Genomic DNA, 20935 nt, shown 5'->3' on the forward strand with positions numbered 1-20935 from the left:
ACAGCTGTGTTGGCGCGCGGCTGCAGGAGGGGGCACTGCAGAGCCAAACTCATCTCCGTTACCCTCTTCCACACAGCGGTTTTATGAGCTCCTTTGATCCCGCTCTTCAGACTGCCAAAAAGCACATCCTTATTTTGCGCCACCTCGGATGTCAGGATGTCGATCTCCATCTCTGAAAAGTTTCGTTTTTTGCCAGTAAATCTTCTCTCCAAGTTTGACCTTAGTGGGCGAGGCCTCCGAACCAGGAATATTTAAGGGCGTAACATGTTAATGATGATCGAATTCAGCCGCCGCATTTATCAAGACCCGATCATTCGTACGCTGGGATTGGTCAGATACGAATGTTTCATGAATCACACGTGGATCCTATCGTACGACCAATTCTGCGCTCAGATCTGCGCCTGTTTTCACGCAAGATTGATAAATGAGGGCCATTGTGTGCAACATATGTGACACATGTTCTTCAATGCCTTTATGGTCCTGTGAATGCATGCATTTCACTTTTATCTTCCCTGTAGATATTTCAGAAAAGTCATACAAACATTTTAAAGCTTTTAACCAAATCAAACAGCTACCACTTGAAAAAAAATGTCTCATGTAGTCAGACAAATATAGACTACTGAACAAAACAGAAACAGCATGAGGACAAGAGTAAACGACTATTAAATAGGAAATGCCAGCCTACAATATGATTGAATTGCTTTTACTATTGTAGATGATATTTTTTATTCATCTATCAATTTATCGATCATGGACAATGCACCTTAATTGACATGATTATGATTTAAATGTGCCAGATTTAGCCAAGTGAATAATTTTATTATCTTCAGTCCCTTCAGTCCATCTCTTGAAAAATTACATCACCAATTGTAGTAGATCCCATGGAGCTCAGTGTGTGGATCGTGAGAGGGTCTCTTAGGAGGCCAAGAGTGTTCAAACCTCTTTGGTTTTCCCTGATGATTTTTTATATGAGTGACCCTCATTATTGCATGAGGCCAGATCCTCAGCAGGAGTGTACTCCTGTGTAGGAGTGCCCCTCCTGTCTTTTACTTTTGTTCCTGTTGGCTGCAAGCAATGTCAGAGCCTTTTCACTGTGCTGATAGAAACACTAAAGCCTTGTCCTTGTTGTAGTTATACAACCCGGTCTCACGTCAGTTAATGTACAGGTACACCAAATATAATCTATTGATTTCGTGTCATGGACATAAATTGAGCACAACTTTAAGTTTGTGAAATAGCGAATAAATTTAATGTTGCAATTCCTGTACATTTACAGGGATTTTCAATATCAAATTTTAGTGACTACAGCATTATTAAACTTTTTTATGGTTATGTTTAGACACTCAAAGCATTTGGTTATGGTTTGGGAAAGGTTGGGATCTGTATGACTTCTGACAGTATTTATGTATATTTAAACAAAACTACAATCTCTGACCTTATTTAATAAGGCTAAAATTGTAAGCAAAAAAAAAAAAGCAACACAACAATTTAATGTAACCTGGGCTATTTGTAAGTTTTGATCGTGCTATAGCCAACGTTAGCATTAACAGCCGATTATTTACTAGTCTAGAAGAAACTATGCGAGTTCAACATCAAACTTTATTCCTTCACTCATTAAGAGCTGTCACGAATGACGGAAAGCAACACCAATGTTAACTCTTTTTTCTGTCACCTCTTGTCTTCTACTTAAGTTAGCATACTAACCAGCTAGCCCTGGCTACTGTAGCCTCCAATCTGCAGAATCTGGCTGAATCTCTTGTCAAGCAACAATCACCACCGCCCACTCCCGCCAAGAAAACGCATTCAAATAGCCCCTTTAAGTGATTGTGAATGCAACTCTAACATGCCTGGATGACTAGCCAGCAGACAGAAAGGAATACTATACAAACACATTTTCAGGGCTTTTTACACAGACAAATTGTTGTCAAGAGTCTTTTGGGATCACATTTGGAGATTAGACAGCTGCATGACCACCCTCAGCAACAGAGTGGCCATTATATCTGTGGCAGTGCTCTAGTTGCATTTCAATGTGAGCCATCTCCATTTTAAGTATCTCTAAGTCCATTTCATCTGAGCTGCTTAGCAATTAATCAGCTGACAGAAACAGGGCAGAGGAAATGTGGTATCTTGTTTAACATGTACCTTTTTTTAATCCAAGAACATGTTTCCTCTCTTACATCCTTGCAGCTGCGAGGTAAAAATACAACAGTGAAGAACAGGACCGAGAGAAATAAATCTCACAGTATACATAGTACATGCCCGCCCTCATGTACCTCATTTCATTCAGGAATCAATTAATGTGAAAGCAATTATCTGCATTGTTATGCAGTTTAAATGTGTTTTGATTGACCTCAGCATTTGTGGGAGAAAAGATCAGTTTAGACTCGATGCTGTCTTAATTGCAATAAGATGCAGAATGGACATTTCAACCTACAAAAATACCACCCAATAACAGACTCAGGAGGCAGAACAGATGTGATAAACAGTCTTCACTTGTTTTTTTATTTTGCAAATACTAGTATCATTTCATAGATTTTTACTGCATCACTATATAAATAAAAGGATTTTAAAATATAGCAAATATGAACCCCCCTATTAGAACTTATAAGGACTACAGAACATAAACATTTATTAAATTCTTAATAACATAATGTAGCTGTAACCAGCTATAAGGACATGTGTTTGGTGACATGTTTGTCACCAATTATAACTTCTTCTATGCAGACATTTTTAATATAATTACAACAATATTTTACTGTATTATCATTAATTTTCTGTTTCCACCCCAGCCTCCACTTGCTGTGGCCAACTGGGAGAGATATAGTTGTTGACAAATACATGAATAAACAATTCTGCTCTAAGCTACATTGTAGTTTGTCTTATACTATTTATTAAATGTTTGTATTATACTTCCCAAATGCAAAATGGTTGTTAAAGTTTAGGTAAGTTAAGGTAAAGTGTTACGAAATAGAAACCAATAAAAATAAATAAGTAAATAAAACACTGTATCTTGTATTAGATTTACTGTAAATACATTGACATCTTTGTCCACAAAAAGACAGAATGCATATCTAAAGCAGCAGCTGTGATGTGAGGACAGGCAGAAATTGAAGTGGGCTATAACGATTTTTGTGAATTATCCACTGTGTCATCCCGAAGGAGGCTCTCTCATTAAACTGTCCTTGAGACAGCAAATATTTAAGCCTTATTTGTAAACCAACAGCTGCACTTAACTGAATTATCACAGTATAATGTTAAGTTGAAATGTGTATCCTTGGAACCATTTGAAGCTGCCTCAGCTTTTAATGCTTTCCAGCTGATATATGCTGACTGTGATCAAAGTCTCCTGTTTTTTTGATGAAAGAGCTTCTTCTCTTCCCCGTGGCACAAAGTCAACATCACTGGTGATGCTGCAGACCCATCTGACTTCAGTGAATGCCTCAAGCGAGGAGTGGTATTATTAGATTACCTGTGATGAAGTGAGTTAGATGCTATTGCCAACTGGTTATCATAAGGTGCGTGTGTGTGTGTGTGTGTGTGTGTGTGTGTGTGTGTGCGCAATTTCATCCCCGTGAATACCTCTGTAAACTTATTAATGTATTAAATTTGCACTTCCAATGTATTATCTTCTTGGAAATACACAATTAACCATCCATGACAGTGCTTGTTCCTTTGAAATTTCATGCTACCCTCATCTCAGCAGGTCTCATTCACTCTCCTCCTGCAACAACCTTGGTCTAATTGCATTTAGCTTGGCCTAATTGCATTCAATACACATTGTGAATTAATCGTCTTCTCTCCATTATTGTTTGAGACTCATGGCGCCCCTGTTTTACGATCCAAAATATTGAGGTCATGAAAACACACAAATGAAAAGGCAAATGAATCAATGTAAAGCTCATTTTTCAAGTCGACAGGTGATCTGCTTTGGAACTTTTTATTCTACACCAAAGCGCAGTTTGCTAATGCTTGGCATTGTGGGAACAAAATAAGTGAGTAAAGGCTAATGCCGTATAATTTAAAAGGTCACAGCTTTCCATTTGTATACACAATTAATGAAGATTCTCCAAAGGACAGGCTGTGTTTAACAAGATATTCTCCAAAATCATCAAACGACTGAGGCTTACTGTCAAAGCAACGGCTTGTTATTGTCAAAGGATTACAAAGCAGGAGAAAGGTTTAAATATGAATGTATGGAAGACAAGGGGAATGTAAAATGCCTTAATATAATTCACCTCAATCTTTGTGTATATTTTGCTTAAGGACATACAGTTGAATACACTTTAAAATAAAGCGTCATAACAGCATCGTAAATAAATATTTCAGATTTTTCCAGATACAACTGACTGTCATTTCTTCACACTATAGGAAGTGACATCACATGTTGACAGCGTGGTTCAGGCACGCCTCCCTGGAAATAAGGAGAGGGGAGAGGCATGAGATAAACCATGGTAGATGCAGAGGCAGACATTGGCTTGGCATGGCTGTGTGCAGCTCAGCACTGCGATCTACATCCATGAAGCTCCTTCCTGGACATTTGGATTCTCCCCCCACAGCCACTCAGGCTTGATACGGTGCTGGATAGGGTTTAACATTGGAGCTGTGCTGTGTTTTCACAGCATGTTGCAGGGCACTGGGAGATAGAGAAGGAATAATAGCGGGGGTGGGGGGGGGCAGCCTTACCACACACTTCAGCGATGTTCCGCGAGCTTCTCTCTCTCTCGTTTCAGACCGTCAGCCTTTTCTACACAGAGACCTGGGACTAATGGAGGGATGCAACGATGATACTCTTTGCTTGTCATGCTTGAATCACAGCTTCATATATCCTTTTGTGTCAGAGACCTTATTGCCTTTGTCTGTCACTGCTGCCAGATCAACTGTGGGGTAGCGTGGCGGACAGAGCCCCCTCCTCAACCCCCCTCTCCCTTGTCTGTGCCCCCGGCTTCTCATCACTCCCAGCTCGCTCGTGTCTATTTACCTCTCTTAAGCTACCCTCCCCTCTCTGTTAAGCTTCGTCTTTCTTGCTCTCCCGCTCTCTACTGCTTACTATCTCCCTCTCTTTGCTCTTTCAAAGCAGGCAGTCTGCTTTTCTATCCGAGCAGCTTGCTTCATGTTCTCCTGGAAAACAGTTCTCGCCGCTGCTCTGCTGCCTCACAGTTCCTGAGCCGATTTTCATCTCCACAACTGCAGGATGTTCCTTCACGAGGATTGATCCCCATCCACCCCCTTTCACTTTCCCCTTCCCTTCCCTTGTCCTGATCTCCTACCCTCTGACCCTCACCCTCTTGTTCTCTACCCCCATCCACCTTCTCCTATTCACCCTGACCCCGAGCCTCTTTTCCACCTCATTCATTTCACCCCCTTGACCATGTTGCCATGTGTCTGCTGGCTCCAACCTATCCTCATCTTGCTGTCCTCTGTCTTATGGACCCGGGGGGAAAACTGCCCAGCAACCTGCCTGTGCCCAGATCCTCACACTGTGGACTGCAGCGGCCGTGGGCTGACCCGTCTACCCGATGAGATCCCCTTGGATGTGCGCAGGCTTTTGCTGGCTGACAACTGGATACCCCGCATCCCCTCAGACTTCCTGGTTCTGTACAGTGACTTGGTCTACCTGGACCTCCGGAACAACTCCCTTTCCCACATAGAGCCGGGGACACTCAGCACCTCATCCAGGCTGGTGTTCCTGGACCTGGGCAGCAACAATCTGACTGAAATCCCTAAGGGGACATTTGGGGAGTCCCGTAGCCTGATCAAACTACGACTGGGCAACAACCCATATCTGAGCATGGTGAGTGAGGATGCTTTCCTGGGCCTCACCTCTCTGAGAGAACTGGAACTGGAGCGTAATGCGCTGTCTTCCCTAAAAGTGGGGGCACTGAGTCAGTTGCCCTCCCTGCGGGTGGTGAGGCTAGAGGGCAACCCCTGGGTATGCAATTGCAACTTTGCCAACCTGTTCACATGGCTGATGGAGAACAGTCACAAGCTTCCAAATGGTAAGTAGCAAGCATCTATGAAGCATTTACTTTCCATATGGTTGACCCAAATAAAGCCTTTCTGAGCACAACATACAACAGTGCAATGGCAAATCCATTGCCATAACACTCCTCTGGTCTATTTATGTTTTCCCTGTAGGAGAGGGAACCCCCCCACCCCCCTCCCTCTCACTTGTTCTAATTTTGTCTGTTTCATTCTCCACCCCCATAGCTTATAATGTGTGAGACAGCGTGTGTAATATGAGACAATAGCAGTTGTTTGCAAGTGAAAACTACAAGGATGTTTTGTTTACATATTTGATTAATTTCAAAACTCAGAATGAGGCACTAACTCAAAATGCAGCATTGTCCAATATAGGAAAAGAAATTAATCAACTCACATTAAGAATTTTAGCCAGCAGTTTTTCTGGTTCCACATTTCAGCATGCATATAAACCAAGCTTTGACCTGTTTCTTGCGTGGTAGTCAGATCGATCAATTTGCGGCTTATATTTATATAATACTTATTTATATAATACTTGCCATTTGGTGGACAGTGTAATTCAACAATATTCTGAAGGATTTTGTTTCCTACACCATTTCACATCTGTGTTTAATGCTCTGTCCATGTGAATTTTTAGGCCCATACTATAGACTCTGTCTACCACTGTGATTCAGCCTGGAGGGTTGAGTTAGATAACAAGGCTGAAGTTTTGGCGTGTTTGAGTGTGTGAGGCAATCTCAGTGTGTGCATACAGATTTGAGGAACAACACAAAGCACAGGGGGATCGTCATGTCCCTGTAGAATTATTATACTCTGGGTAAGATCTGGTTACTTGGACTTAAATGGCCCTGCAGCCAAAGCTACTGTCTCTTAATAAGGATTGCAATGTTTCCTGGATGAAACACAAAGCATTACAATTGCTCAAATCTCTGCTGATATCATTCAGTTTACAGCAGATATTATCCAAAACAACTGTCAAAAGCCATTTATTCCTGGACAAATCATCATAATTATGTTTTGTTCCGAGGGAACCATAAATGTTTTACTGAAGGTCAGTCATATGTTTATTAATGTCCTTACAAAAGGACACAGACAGCAGTTATCTCATAAGTGCAAGCCAGCACGTGGGAGCTGGGGAGTCAAAAATAAACAGATCTGACAGTTCAGCCACACATGACTAGTAACTCGTGCTGTTATCATATTTAGATCAGAGTGTGGATTTGACGTATTACATGATTCTGGCTTAATCTGAGAATTTAATATGAATGTGGCTCACAGTGTTGTGTCATGTGCCCGAGGATGAACAAGGTATATTTTACAGGCATTATTCCATTTATAATACAGTACATAATGTTCAGGTACAGGGTGTTGTGTATAAAGGTGAACAGATAAGGACTGGAAACATCCATTTCTGTCACTGTTCCAAGGTTGTTTCGGGTGTGAATCAAAGCAGTGCCCCAAATGTTCTCACTCAAGATATGAGGTTTTTGAGATGTGAGATAGGATTATAAGCAAACTACATGAAACTGATTAGACGTCAAAGCCTTTTCATATGGATATCCTGATGTATCGTATTGTAATTATCTTATAGATTTCATGACAAATTTACTATTTTTCTATAAAATTAAAGTGGAAATCTCCTAATTGTGATTTGGCTTGGAAAAAACTTTAAATCAGTTGCCCTAAAATAACTGGCTGACTGTTGCAAACTGCTGACTCCTCACAAAAAAAACAAACCCCCAATATACAGTACATTTAGGCCACGGTGTACTGTGCTCTTCATACTGTTTTTGCTTTCCCTCTGGTCCTTGCTGCGTTTGCCCCAAAAAAACAGAGAAGTTGGGGCTTGTGAAGAGGCGAAGTTGATAAACTGTAGAGAATACCTAATTCCCCCTGGTACGAGGCTGCAAATGCATTAATCATGGGTTCTAAGTTGTTGTCAACTGCGAGGCATAATGAATTGCATCAGCAGTGCTGGCCAGGCAGACATCAACAACAAAGAAGACGCCAAAGGCTCGGCCAAGCTCCTGGCATGGCTGCCAACTGGCCCCGGAGTATACACACTCTCAGACTGAGCTAGTAATGCATATCTCACCTCATATGCAGCTCTTACATCCCCATCAGTGGGTGTTTGCTTATGACCCCAGAGAAGAATCCACTGGCTTGGACAGCGAACACACACACACATACACACATGTGTGCTCATTTGTATGGAATATATCCAGTGGTCTACATTGGGTCTTTTGTATTATTTTATCTTTTCTTTGTCCAATAAAAGGTGTCTGAGATGTACTTTTTTTGTAATGCTAATAATACTGGAAGATTGGATGTCAAATAACATTTTAGCAAAAGGAATAACAATTATTTTAAATCCCTGGCTCTCTTCTTAGGCAATGCAAATGAGTTCTCTAACAGGTCAGTGAGGACAAAAAGTAGTTTCACTGAACTAATAATGTCCTCCAAAACGAGTCTTTGTCTTTCTCTGTGTATAATTTAGTTTTTGTTTTTCTTGCTGCAACACTTAAAATGAAATGTGACACACACGGCTAGAAGTGGTTGCATTTGTTGAGCTTTAAAGGAAAATTGTACTCACCAATGACAGAATGCTTTACTAATCAGTAACCTTATCAAAATCTAAGTGGTGCTTGGCTCACACAGCTGGAGCTGCCAGTTTAGACATTTGACCATTGTTTGCTGTTTCATGAACTTGCTGCGAGTACAGTTGTGTCACACCGACTCTCTGTGGATATCAAATCTACTGTTGAGCAAACACAAACTAGCAGGGAGGCGTGTAGCGAGCTGGATTTACAAACACGGCCGGTCCACGCATGCAGGCATCACACTGCCAGACCTAATTAATGTAATGACTGAGCTCTCGATCACGAAAAAATGCAATGACCTATTCTCCGCAATGCCATATTAAAGTGGTTACGCAATAACAGATGGACACTCATTAGTGAATGAGGTTGACTTGATAAGCTTTTCAATATATATCATCTCTTACAGCCATCATCAGTGTGGGTGTTTCAACTTAATATCTCATTCATTATAGAGAAAACCAATTACAGTGACAGGAATTACTCTTTAAACTGTACATGAGCGTGCGCTTTCAATCTGTGTGGGTGTTGCATCCTCGTGTGTTTCATCATAAATCAAATGTTAAAGAGCAAACAAAAAAATAATACTGTGTGACCTCCACACTACATGATGTTTCTAATACTTACTCTATAAGCGTGTAATACCTACTTTATGTGTTCAAACACATTATGACAAAATTCAGTATACTCAAAGATGCACAAAGGAAATGGAGGAGCTGCACACAGGTGAAAAGAAAATATGGTGAGAGGCTCCAGAGACATCAGAAAATAAAAGTAAAGTATCAAATCTTGAACAAATGTTTTCCTGTGTTCACACCACTCACCTGTTGTCACATATTGTGTACAAATATTCTCCCGTTAGCACAAAATGGTGAATTCATTTTAATCTTGCCTATAAGTACAAGAACAGCACATATTAGAGATTGGCTTTAGTTTCAAACCATCGTCAGGATGCCATAGCCCTATAAAGTGGTGTCTTACTGATTGAGCTTAAACACACATCAATATTCAGCAAACTAAAATATGCCACCAGCAGAATGATTGAACAGAAATTTAATATGATTTAAAAACTGACAATAGATCATGACATAAATGCACTTCTATTAATAAGGAGTCATCCTGAGATCTCTATGGTTCCCTCTGTGGTGGCCTGCATAATGTAGCAGCTGCGGAGCCCATGCCGTAAACCCAATTCCCATTCCATTTTTCACATCTTGATTTCCCCTGTGATTTTTTTCGAGTTCACAAAGCAGCATACTTTTCTGTTTGCATAACTTTGATTACTGCAGGTCAGCATGATGAGTGGGTGGAAGATGCAGCAAATTCTGGACTTTTTTTTTTTTTGGATAGAAAAACAGATCCTTTTCCTCTTGGCTGTGTTTTGTTTCCTATGTGCACCACAAGATATAATTCTTTCATAACTAAATCTGACTCTCAGATTGACAGAACATGCAGTCAAGTGTTAATTTTGCTGCAAAGTGGTTGAACAAACACACGTGTAACTGTTTCCATCCTCCTGCATTTGTTTTTTTCGGTGCCATTTCTCTGTTTTTTAAGCCACCAATTAGGTTCATGAATGTTTTAATGGAGGGATGAGTGTAAACATGATCCACTGCTGTCTCCAGTGCTCTTGGGTTAAGGATGAACAAAGGCCATGTATAATTCAGAGTGACACAGTTCTACGGCACATTGGCCAGGGTAATTGGAGCTAGAGCTGCCTACAGGGCAGGGCAGGCCAACTTCTATGAGAGACTGAGGCTGCGGCTCGTTGTGGCATTGCTATCAACACTAGTCGTGACCTGAAGAGTTTCACTACAAAGTAGCAGTTCATGTGACAGGGTCAGAGTCTGAATTTTCCTTCACAGCCTATCAAGTTGCTCCCCAGAGACTTGTTAGTACACTGCGCACAATCGGCTCTGAAAATATGATGCCGTTGACCGGTGCTACATAGCACACACACATGATGCCCCACATGACATTACTTGCTATATTTTACTGCTCATGGGTATGTGATGAGAAAATATCTATCTCATTAACACAGGCTGACAGCTTCTTTTATCTTGGCCTAATTTGATGTTTATTTAAAGTTGGGATGTGAGTGAAACAGTGCTGGTAAGGGAGAGCAGAGTGTGAAAAGGTGGACAGAATTACACAGTGTGACAGCATCAGCTGCTGCATGTACAGAAGCAGAAAGGGATAATCTTCCAGAGTCAGAAATAAAAGGTGAAAAGCCAAAAGCTTTATTTCACTGGCAGTGTGCAGCACTGTGCATGATGGATACTTCCCTTTGTGCCTGTGTGTGGTCGAGTGTGAAGCAGAAACTGCTAAGACCTGCGTATTTAGCTGTCTCATCATAATGAAATATGACAGTAGACAAACTGTGAAAAAGGCATCTGATAACGTTCACCTTTCTTTTGTATTTAAGCAAAGTTCTGTGTGTGCTTTTGTCCTTTTGTACTGAGACATTTTGAATATGCCCACGGTGGAGTGATGTCACTGAGTCTCCATGCAAAAGGAATCCCCTCCTGAATGATTCACCCTCGCCCCACTGTCACATGAATGCTTGTCATTTAGTGCAGTCATTACACACATTCTCCACTCTGCTCCTTTCCCAACTCCTACTCTTGAGCTCTTCTTATATGAATCGCTCACCATTTTTCCGTACACTCTGTTTCTGTGATTGCAACTGAATAATTCTTCAATCTCTGTAATTATGTCTGTCTGCTTCTTTTTACATCTACTGAGTATTGGATTTGAGTGGCACATTCATCTCATTTAATAAAATAGGGAAGGGACAGTTTTGTGAGTCATTACCACAAATGGATTATTTGGAGGTGGAGTGTATTGACGCCGGTCATTTGGGAGCAAGTGAGGACTTGAGCATGAATGCCAACTCCTGCAGGAGTCTGCAGATGTGAGATTTTGGTGATTTTTATCCTTTGCTATTGGTGCAGAGATCAATCTGGACAGACAGCGTGGTGTCGAGGGAGGTAGGAGAAACAAGCCTCCGATATCAGTCTGTCGCAGCTAGGTAGATCAATCACGGCTCAGACAGCAGATAGCCAATCCCCTTGGCTGGCTGTAATCCTAAATGTAATCCATCAACTGTCCGCGCCAGGAATGTTACATAGCTGTGTGGGCCGACATACCTGATGGTGTAAGGGCATAATTTGTGTTACATTATTGCACAGTAGCCTGCTCCAGCCACACTCTTTGGGATCATAGTGGTGTTTGGGGTCATTTATCAACTGTATCATCTTACCCATTTACAAAGCTGATACTGACCCACTGTTGGCTTTTATTAAAAACGGCTCCTCAATTAATCATGACATCCATTGAGATAAAAAAAGAAAACCTTTAATACTTTTTTCTTACTAATTTCTTCTGATGTGTTCGTCCGGTGACTGTTTAAGGTTTCCTCTGCCACAGTAAGCGTGGGGAGGCCATGATTTGATTAAAATTCACAGTGTACAAGGTGGAGAGATACCCTTTTCATACAGAAAACCTCCTAGACATATGAAAGCATATGTTCAACATGCATTTGACCCATTCATATAATCCATGTGTATCAAATCCCAGTCTGCAACTGTGTTTCCATACAGCTCAATTGAGTTATATCATAAGATAGTTCCCAAATTACGTTACAGGTACAAGCATCAAACAAAGTTTCTCTCCCACACTCCTTTATCCTGTAAACGACGGTCAACTGTCTCTGTCCTTCTTAATCTGGCTCTTTCTTTGCATAGTACCTCTTTTCAAAATCATAATGCATCAGTGCTTTAATATAAGTTTAATGATAAGCTCTCATGCTTATAGGCTGTTTGTTTAAATAGGCAGCAGGCAGGTATTGAATCAAAGAGGTGGCTGTCAAAAGTCCAAGACGGCTGGCACCAAGGTAGGAAGGAAGGAAACGTGGGCAACGTGAGCATTTAAGCAAGTAAACAGCATTTGCATGTTCACTAGCTCTGTTCTGATCATGATAAATGTGATAAAGCTGCAACTCCTGCGGGCGCCATGTGTTCACCAGGATAATTTCAGTCTCAGCTGTTATTAATCAAGCATCTAGGACAGGCAAGACCAGACAGAGCAGTCTCAAAGGCAAAGGCTAAGTCTCTGAGGTGATGGGTTACTTTGCCACGCAATAAGTGCACTGTGAATGTGACTATGCTGCATTTATCTCAGGCACAAACACACAGGACAGGCTCTTCAATATATTGGATATATTTTCAGATGTAGGCTATTAAAAGTCTTTGTCTTTAGTCAGGTGTGCGGCAGTGATACTAAACGTCAGTGCATTCTGTCTGTGTCTGCCACTTTGTCAATACTCTCTTTGCACCATTTATTTCCTGTCTCCACTGCACATGTGTTATCATTTAACAGTCAGTCACTTATCAGAGGGGCTCGAGCACATCACTGGCACTACCTGGTATGGCTGCCATTAGTTACTAATTTCACAAGAGGGTATTATTATGCATGATTATATAATCCAAGGTCAAACCACTGCCATTCACAACATGCTGTGAGAGACGTTGGAAATGTTACAGTGAAAAAAACAAAACAAAACAAAACAAAACAAACAGAGAAGAAAAAAAAAACCCTCTCCTCTCTAAAAGCCCTGCTGAGTCGAACTGTAATTTGGAAAAAGAACTGATGCTTCTAAAGTGTGAGCCATATGGCTAGTTACACAACACAATTCTTAGAATATCAGATTTTTTTTTAAAACATAGAACAAAAATCCAACAAAACATTTTCAGCTCTTAATTGCTACAGAGACAGAAGTGCACAACACATTCAGGGATGGTTAATCAACTGTACCGTGTTCCTCAGACACTTTGAGTGAGCAGTTTCCTCACATGCAGTATAGGCTATGACTTTGTTTTGATCTCTGATTCCCCTAACATAAGGTAGACATGCCTTGGAATAATCCTGCCAGGAATCACTATGCTCTTCTCTGGCTCGACCACGATTGTTGGTATTGGCTCCTCGTCAGTTTGGATCCTCTTTCTTGATACTGGGTTTGCTTCTGACTCACTTGATCTGATACGGATCCAAGTTTACTTGAGATTTCTGGAGGAGCTTGTCCAGTAAGCACTTGGATGGTTGGTTGTGGTAATGGTCTGCATGTATGTCGTGCTAGTAAAGTACCCTTGAGAAAAAGTTGTACCCACTGAGCTTTAAATTATACTTCAAAAACAAAATGACTAAAGCAGGACATAACATTTCCATGTAGGGACGATAAAGTTTAAAGGATAATGGTAACATTTTTCTTATTGTCAACAAATCCTGTGAAAACATCAACACCAACGCGGAATTGTTCCTACAGTTAGATGTATAGCCAAAGTCTGATGTAGCTTAATCCTTCATGTCATTGACATCCACTGGTATCTATTACTTACATGACTGACTGATGACAATGTTGTTGCCTGACGAAAAACATTTTTATTTTGACTCGATCCCAGATGTGTTATCCTATAGTGCCACAAATGGTCTCCATAGAGCGACAAATGTATATGAATCCGCAGTGGAAAATAGACCCCAACAATTGCACCATTCACTGTTTGCTAAAAAATTGCCCTGATATTTTAGGGAGTTATTTTTCTTTTAATTAACTATTTTTATATTTGAGAATTAGATGTTAACTTAAAAAAATAATGAATATAGATTTTCGGTTCCCAAGGCTGACTGACGCTGTTAGTCAAACAAATGAACTTGTTATATTTGTTGTAAGTCTTTAAGGAGTTAAATGTAAATAGGAGGGAGAGGCCATCTATCACCATCATGTTACTGCTACTTCCCCCGCTACTGTGTCATTATCGAGAGCTATACCACAAGACAGGGAGGTGCTACATGCAAAAAATAGATAAATGGTAGTAAATAAAAAAAACATCAGAACAATTTCATCTCCAGTGAAAATATTTTTTCACTATGTTTACATTAGTTTATTGTAAAAGATTTTGGTTACACAGACCTCCATCAGAGGTGTGAGTCTACTGTACAGGCAGAATCTTTTCAAAAAATCCAACTATGTAACTATTGTATGTGTTAAAAAGACAACATAAAAAAAACCTACAATAGCACATTAATATGAGATTAAATCTTAACTATAGTGTCTAAATGCTTTCTTTCCATCCTGTAATTTTGGCATTTTGATGTGTGTGTAATATCTTGTGTCCTCCACTAATTGAACGTTAAAGGAAATGTGAGAATCAGGATCTTGTAATGAGAGATTAGTGTCACTAAGTTTTATCAAGCTCTTGAAGAGTTCAGTTACAAACCTAATTAATACTGTAAAGAGTCAATCAAAGGAGCATGGAAACCAATTCCATGCCATCACTAATTTCCATTGTTTCTTTTTTCCATTGTCACTTAACACTTTTCAAGCTGTTTCAGGATATTCTCTTTACAGTTATTTGTACATATATAACAAAGTTTTACATTATTTCCTTATTATTTCAGTTATAAGTTGAGTTTTGAAGTTTAATTTATATTCACATTGCTCTAAGAACTGGGATATTTAATGAAATACCCACAGAAATGATAGATAGATAGTCTGAAATAGGGTAGTTTGATGAATGAACATAATTGTAGCCAGCCATAAGAGAAGCTATTCAGTTGTATTAGAGAAAAGCATGCTGCAAATTATGCTGACTGTTGAGCTAAGTCCCAGAATTGATGTACTGCCAAGTATCTGCATTTGCATGTGCAGTATCTGTGGAGAGTAGCCACCCACATTGGAAGGATTTCTTCCCACCTATAATCTAAAATCCACATCAATATGTCTACTTTTTCTTAAAGCATCGCAGATGTGAAGGTAACTTAGTGTATAGATTATCATCTAAAGTGTTTTCAGTGTCAGGAGTGTGACAGTCAGGAGATATGTGAACGTTCACTTGGTTGGAACACCAACGCCAGTGTATAATTTGCACTTTTATCAAGTTAAAGTTTAAAACAAGTAAAACAGGTTGAATGACTGAGTCTGTGAAAGTGAACAACACCATCTGCTCTAGTTTCAGTAACAGTGGCCAGTCTTTAACATATACATGATAAAAAAATGACCCTGATGACCCAGTGTCGATCTCAAAGAAGAATTGTACCCCTGAAATCCAATAAGCCACCGTCAATGTCCTTTTCCATTGAAGTGACGTCTGAACAATAAACAGTGTGAATGTGACTGAGACACACACACACAGCCACACACACACACACACGCACACACAGAGCAGCACTCACTGATTCATCATGCTTTCATCCTGAGATGAGTTTGGTCAAGGTGCCCCTGTCTCAGACGGTGTCCTCTACTGATGCATCAGTAAATGTCTGGGATGGAACTGGGAGTCATATTTAATGAGGAAGTGTATTATTTGCCTTTTGTAGCTGGCAGCTAAAATGACAATGATTTAAACTGATGTTTATTTCATTCTCCAGTCTTGTTATCAGAGGCACAGACATACACTGCTACACTGCACTACAAATTACATTACCTTAAGACAAAAATAAAGCCTCTCTAACGAAACACATGAATAATGGGAAATGTACTGCGGATATTAAGTTAGCAGTAGACTGTACATTTAGATTATCACTCTGCTTTACAGTTTCTTAGTATTTCGACTTTATTCCCACAGTGAAGCTACAGTCTGTGGGTGGGTGTACAGTATACACAGTGCAACTTCATCTTATAAGTGACGACTTATGATCAACCTTACACTTATTAAATCAGCTCCCACTGCACCGACCTATTGAATACAGATCTTTTACAACACAACACTGTTGGAATTAAACGGCTGCGTACAAACAAGACACCTCAAAGCGTGTACTCGATTCTCTGATCATTTCAGACCCCTGAGCAAGTTTCAGCTGGCTCTAAAGGCCGGGTTATTCTAGAAAAGAAGTGGTTCATACAGTGTGTTGTTCATAGAGTGAAAAGCCAGCTGTCATGGGGGGGGGGGCACGATATTGTTGAGTGGGGGATAACTGTGCCCATTTTCGGACAGGCTCTCCAGGAAGACGTTCATAGTGTTGCACTTGAATGAGAGAGAAGTTTATACGAAGTATACTTTTTCACCTATGCACGGCTGCCCAGTCACAACAGGAAGTGGGTGTGGATGTCAGATCGTTGCTTTCAGATGGTCAGACACAGCCCCAGCTAATCTGACGTTGTGGTCAAAAGGTGGAGCTTTCCAACAAACAGTTCTGATGAAGAACACTGCCCCCTTAATGGAAGAATATGCATCATGTTCAATCTTGAACCTTTTGGGAATCAGTGAAATAGTAAACGAGGTCTTGTGTTTATATGGTGTTTACACTGCTCTGTATTAAGACACAGCTGTACTGTGGGCTTGTGCTTGTACATGATGTCATTTCTGAATGGCTGCCAGGTGAATTAATTTGTCTAAAAGTCCATAAATGTTACATAATTCACTGCAACATTGGGTTAGTAAATCTGTGTAATCTTGTTTTCGTGTTTCGGTGCAGGAGTGGAAGGCATGGAGTGCTCCCTCCCCATGGACGGCAGACGTGTATCCCTGACCCAGCTCTCAAAGGACAGCTTCCGTGAGTGCCAGGCCACTCTGACTCTAACGGACCTGCTCATCATCATTTTCTCTGGCATCTCAGTGTCTGTGGTGGCCATCATGACAAGCTTCTTCCTGGCTTCAACTGTTCATTGCTTCCAGCGCTGGAGTAAAGGCACCAAAGGGGATGAGGAGGAGAGTGAAGAGTGATCAGAACTTTACTTTTTATGGGCCCGCATTGAATGGGTGCTTCAAACAAATGAAGGGACACCGCAGACTGTGCGTGCTACATGTGACAAGTTTCATGCTGCTCATGGTGAATATGCAGGACTGTTTAACGGTAGGATGTTGCCCTGGTGCGGTTGCAGATGTTGTCTTTGCACATGGACAATATGGTAACAAAGGACGTTCCCGAGGACTGAGCCAAAGTCCCAATACAAATTAGTGAGTGTCCATTTCCACTCGCAAAATGATATAGAGTTCATATTTTTGGGTGGGAGAGCGTGTGGTCATGTTTTATGGCTACTGGTTCTTGACTCAGTGTTATAAACCTACACAAATCCAGTATGCTATTATGAACGAGAAATAGATTTAAAGAAAAGAAGTGATGCTGCAGTGCTCGCACTGCTGTCGCATTAGTCTTAGACAAGCCAATAATTTAAATAACATCCAATCACACGGACGTCCAACTGTGGAGTCTGAATCCTGCAAAGTGACATCAAAGTTAGCACGGACTTTTAGATGATTTTCATTGGGGTTTTATCTGTGTAGGACAGACTACTTGATCTCGATCCCATAAAAAAAAAAGAAAAAAAAAAGGATGTCATACCGACCAGTGACCTCAGTATTTAACTGCCTATACTATGATATGCTGGCATATCCTGCCATTTACAATGTCTCTTTTGGACAGCCTCATTTACCAAGACACAAAAGTGGTTCACAAGCACCAGAGAAGGCAAATACTGTTGTTCCTCCGGCATTTAAAACGAGACAGTGACAAAGGTGTCCGTCAAATAGAAAAGATTTTGGTCAGTGATGAGACGTTTGATTGGTGATGTAACTTAGGCAGGTCGAGTTGGGTCTACACGTTCTTTCAGCAGTATATTCATTATATAATCACAAACATATGTACAAAAAGAAAACAATGTACAGTCAGACAAATATATAAATCAAGAGGATATACTGTATGTTCCTTAGATTGATAACTGTGAACAGTGTAGAAAGAAATTCAATTAGTCATTAAATAGTTGCAATATAATCTTCAAAATTATGGCAAATACGGTATTAAAATAGAATCTATGTAGAACCTGTGTCAAACAATGCACTTTAAATGGTGAACATAATTTTGGCAAGCCCCTAATTACACCATGTAGACTGGTTTTGTTATCATCTGCCAAAGATTAGGTTATGGTGAGGGAGAGATTTCATATAAGGACTTTAGTGTGGATGAAGTTTTACTTAGTGAGGTAGTGGTAGCTCCTAAATAGAAGGCGGCACTATAGCCAAATCACACTCTGTATACGCATATTGTACTCAGTCAAGCAGTTATGGTCTCCAAAGCTTTACATTTTCTTCTGGTCTGTCTATGGCTGAACCAGCTGTCTTACTTGGCTTCATACAGGGCAGTCTTTAACCTCTATTTTAGCAGGAAGGTCATTTCAGAACGGGTAGAAACTGTACAAGGGTGGCGAGCAAGAGGTTAGTTTCTTGAGGAATAAATAGATGTCTATTGTTGTGTTTTAAGATTTACCAGAATATATACATCATGGAGCTCAGCTTATTGTCCTTTTACTAAAGATCTTCCAGCATCTTGTAGTAAAGCTGCTGATCTGATATACCCTGGAGAAGTCTCATATCAAAACTCTCACTGTATCAACGTCTGCATTCACGAGAACGGCAGTACAGTACCTCTAAATAAAGCAGTGCCCTAAATTTTATGGGTTTCTGTTTGTTATTTGCATCCTGTACATTTAAATCCTCCATGACTAGGATTTGGAATGCACAAAGCCGGACTCTTTATATTTCCTTTTTCCCCAAAGCTAAGGTATGTTGCGTCGCTTCTCACATTTTTGTAAGGCATGAATAATTCAACGAAATTGAGACGTGAAGCAGAAAGAATGTCAAGCCTCTAAACGCAAAAACAAGCAGAGGACAGAAAAAGAGCCATGAACAAATAGAGCCATCGTTTCTGCGTGCTTGACAAAAGATAAAAAGGAATTCAAAATGTCCCGTTAGAACATGTCAGAACTCTGAATGTGCTGTGTTTTGAAGCACATTTTGCAGAAATGACAATAAATAAATGTGGCCTTATTTATTTTGCATTATTTTTCACTAGTATAAGTCAGTCATCAATAAAAGCACAAAGATTTCACATGAAACTAATCCTAGGACACTTTAAAGGATGCGTTACATTCATATGTTGGTACCAGCCTGTATTGTCACGGTATGTTTTCATTAATGTGTTTTGTCACATGTTGTGCTGAAAGTGCCACATCTGGATTTGTACTGTATAGATGTTGTGTATTTGCCAGAATTCAAATCATATGGGACACTTAGAAGACATACGCCCACTGGAAATTCATATTCATATACTGTATAACAGCAAACTGACCTTTCTCTAAACCCCTCCCCTGAACAGCAATTGCCCAATCATAGCTTAGTAACTGTAACTAGGCACAAGCTTTGAATTTCTACGATTCCATTCTAACATCAGACAGGCCTAAAGGGGAATGCCACTGAATTTCATATCTGAACTCTGTCATTCCTGCTTCTTATGACACTTTGGTCAATAATTGTGAAGTACACCTAATACTTTATCGCTCATTGCCAGAGTAAAGCTGCCCACGGGTGAGAGAATGAGAGTAGGGACATTTAGGAGCTCAACTCCCAGTGAAAAGTATGAAACCATTTTGATTTTGCATGAGCGAGTGTCCAGTTATTGGCGTGAGAAGAGCGGGTTCATGTTCAGAAAACTAAATTTGACTGCCTAACGGCGCAAGAATAGCTAATGTGGATTAATTCGACTGAGTGGTTTTCGGATGAGAAACTGTTTTTCTTTCTTAACCGCTATCTGGAGGTGCAGACCTGAATCAAGGAATCAGAGGGAGAGTTTTGATACATATCATTATCATTTCCAACTACTGTGTAGTTACTGTATATTAACAAATTATTATGTTAGCTTAGCTGTTAGCTTGACGCATATGTTAGCATGACATTTTCCTTTCTCTTACTCATTTGATTAAGTAACAAATATCAGTACATTAGAGCATGCACTGTTGAGTTACCTACGGTACAAAGTTCAGATTCATGTCTATTTTTCTATTAAACCTTTCAGAATGAAACATTTATTTACTCTGTTGGTCCCCAAAGTAATTTAGTAATTACTTTTGTTGTTTTGTTTTTTTTTTTTGGCATCGCGCAACCTCGAAAGCAGAAACACCGGTGGCTGCTTTCCTACTGTTTGTTTTGACATTGCTTCAAATACCAAAATCCATGTTATGTTTTGTCAGATAAATGTCAGAATGGCTCAATTCTAAATGAGGTGACAGAGGAGAGTGTGATGTTGCTGCAGCTAAATGCATTTCCAAATGTCAAACAGACACTGTCAAACAGACCATATGTGTAGCTGTAAATTGATGTTTGGTAAAATAAAATAAAATAAAATCCTTTTATCTGTCCTTTGGTCTGTATTTGTTAAGAATGTGTATATTAATGTGGAAATACAGATAAAGAAGCAGGGTAATCATTTGTTATGAAAGCAATATACAGTATGTCAACATACATACAGTATACCTGTGGTACAGACTCAACCTGCACAGGCCAAGTTATAATACAGTATTCGAGGTTGAC

The 20935-nt window shown here is 40.1% G+C and overlaps 1 protein-coding gene across 1 annotated transcript; it reads left to right on the plus strand.

Annotated features, from left to right (window-relative positions):
* Nucleotides 1-4418: 4418 nt before the first annotated feature.
* On the plus strand, nucleotides 4419-20763 carry lrrc38b (leucine rich repeat containing 38b). Its single transcript, XM_023414061.2, has 2 exons — nucleotides 4419-5996; nucleotides 17049-20763. The coding sequence occupies exons 1-2, from the start codon at nucleotides 5369-5371 to the stop codon at nucleotides 17294-17296; spliced, it is 876 nt and encodes a 291-aa protein (XP_023269829.1). The 5' UTR covers nucleotides 4419-5368; the 3' UTR covers nucleotides 17297-20763.
* The last annotated feature ends 172 nt before the right edge of the window (nucleotides 20764-20935 follow it).

This window comes from Seriola lalandi, unplaced genomic scaffold (genome assembly GCF_002814215.2).
Source record: "Seriola lalandi dorsalis isolate HSWRI2012SDOR001 ecotype SW California unplaced genomic scaffold, Sedor1 jcf7180002054520, whole genome shotgun sequence".
In the NCBI taxonomy this organism is placed as follows: domain Eukaryota; kingdom Metazoa; phylum Chordata; class Actinopteri; order Carangiformes; family Carangidae; genus Seriola; species Seriola lalandi.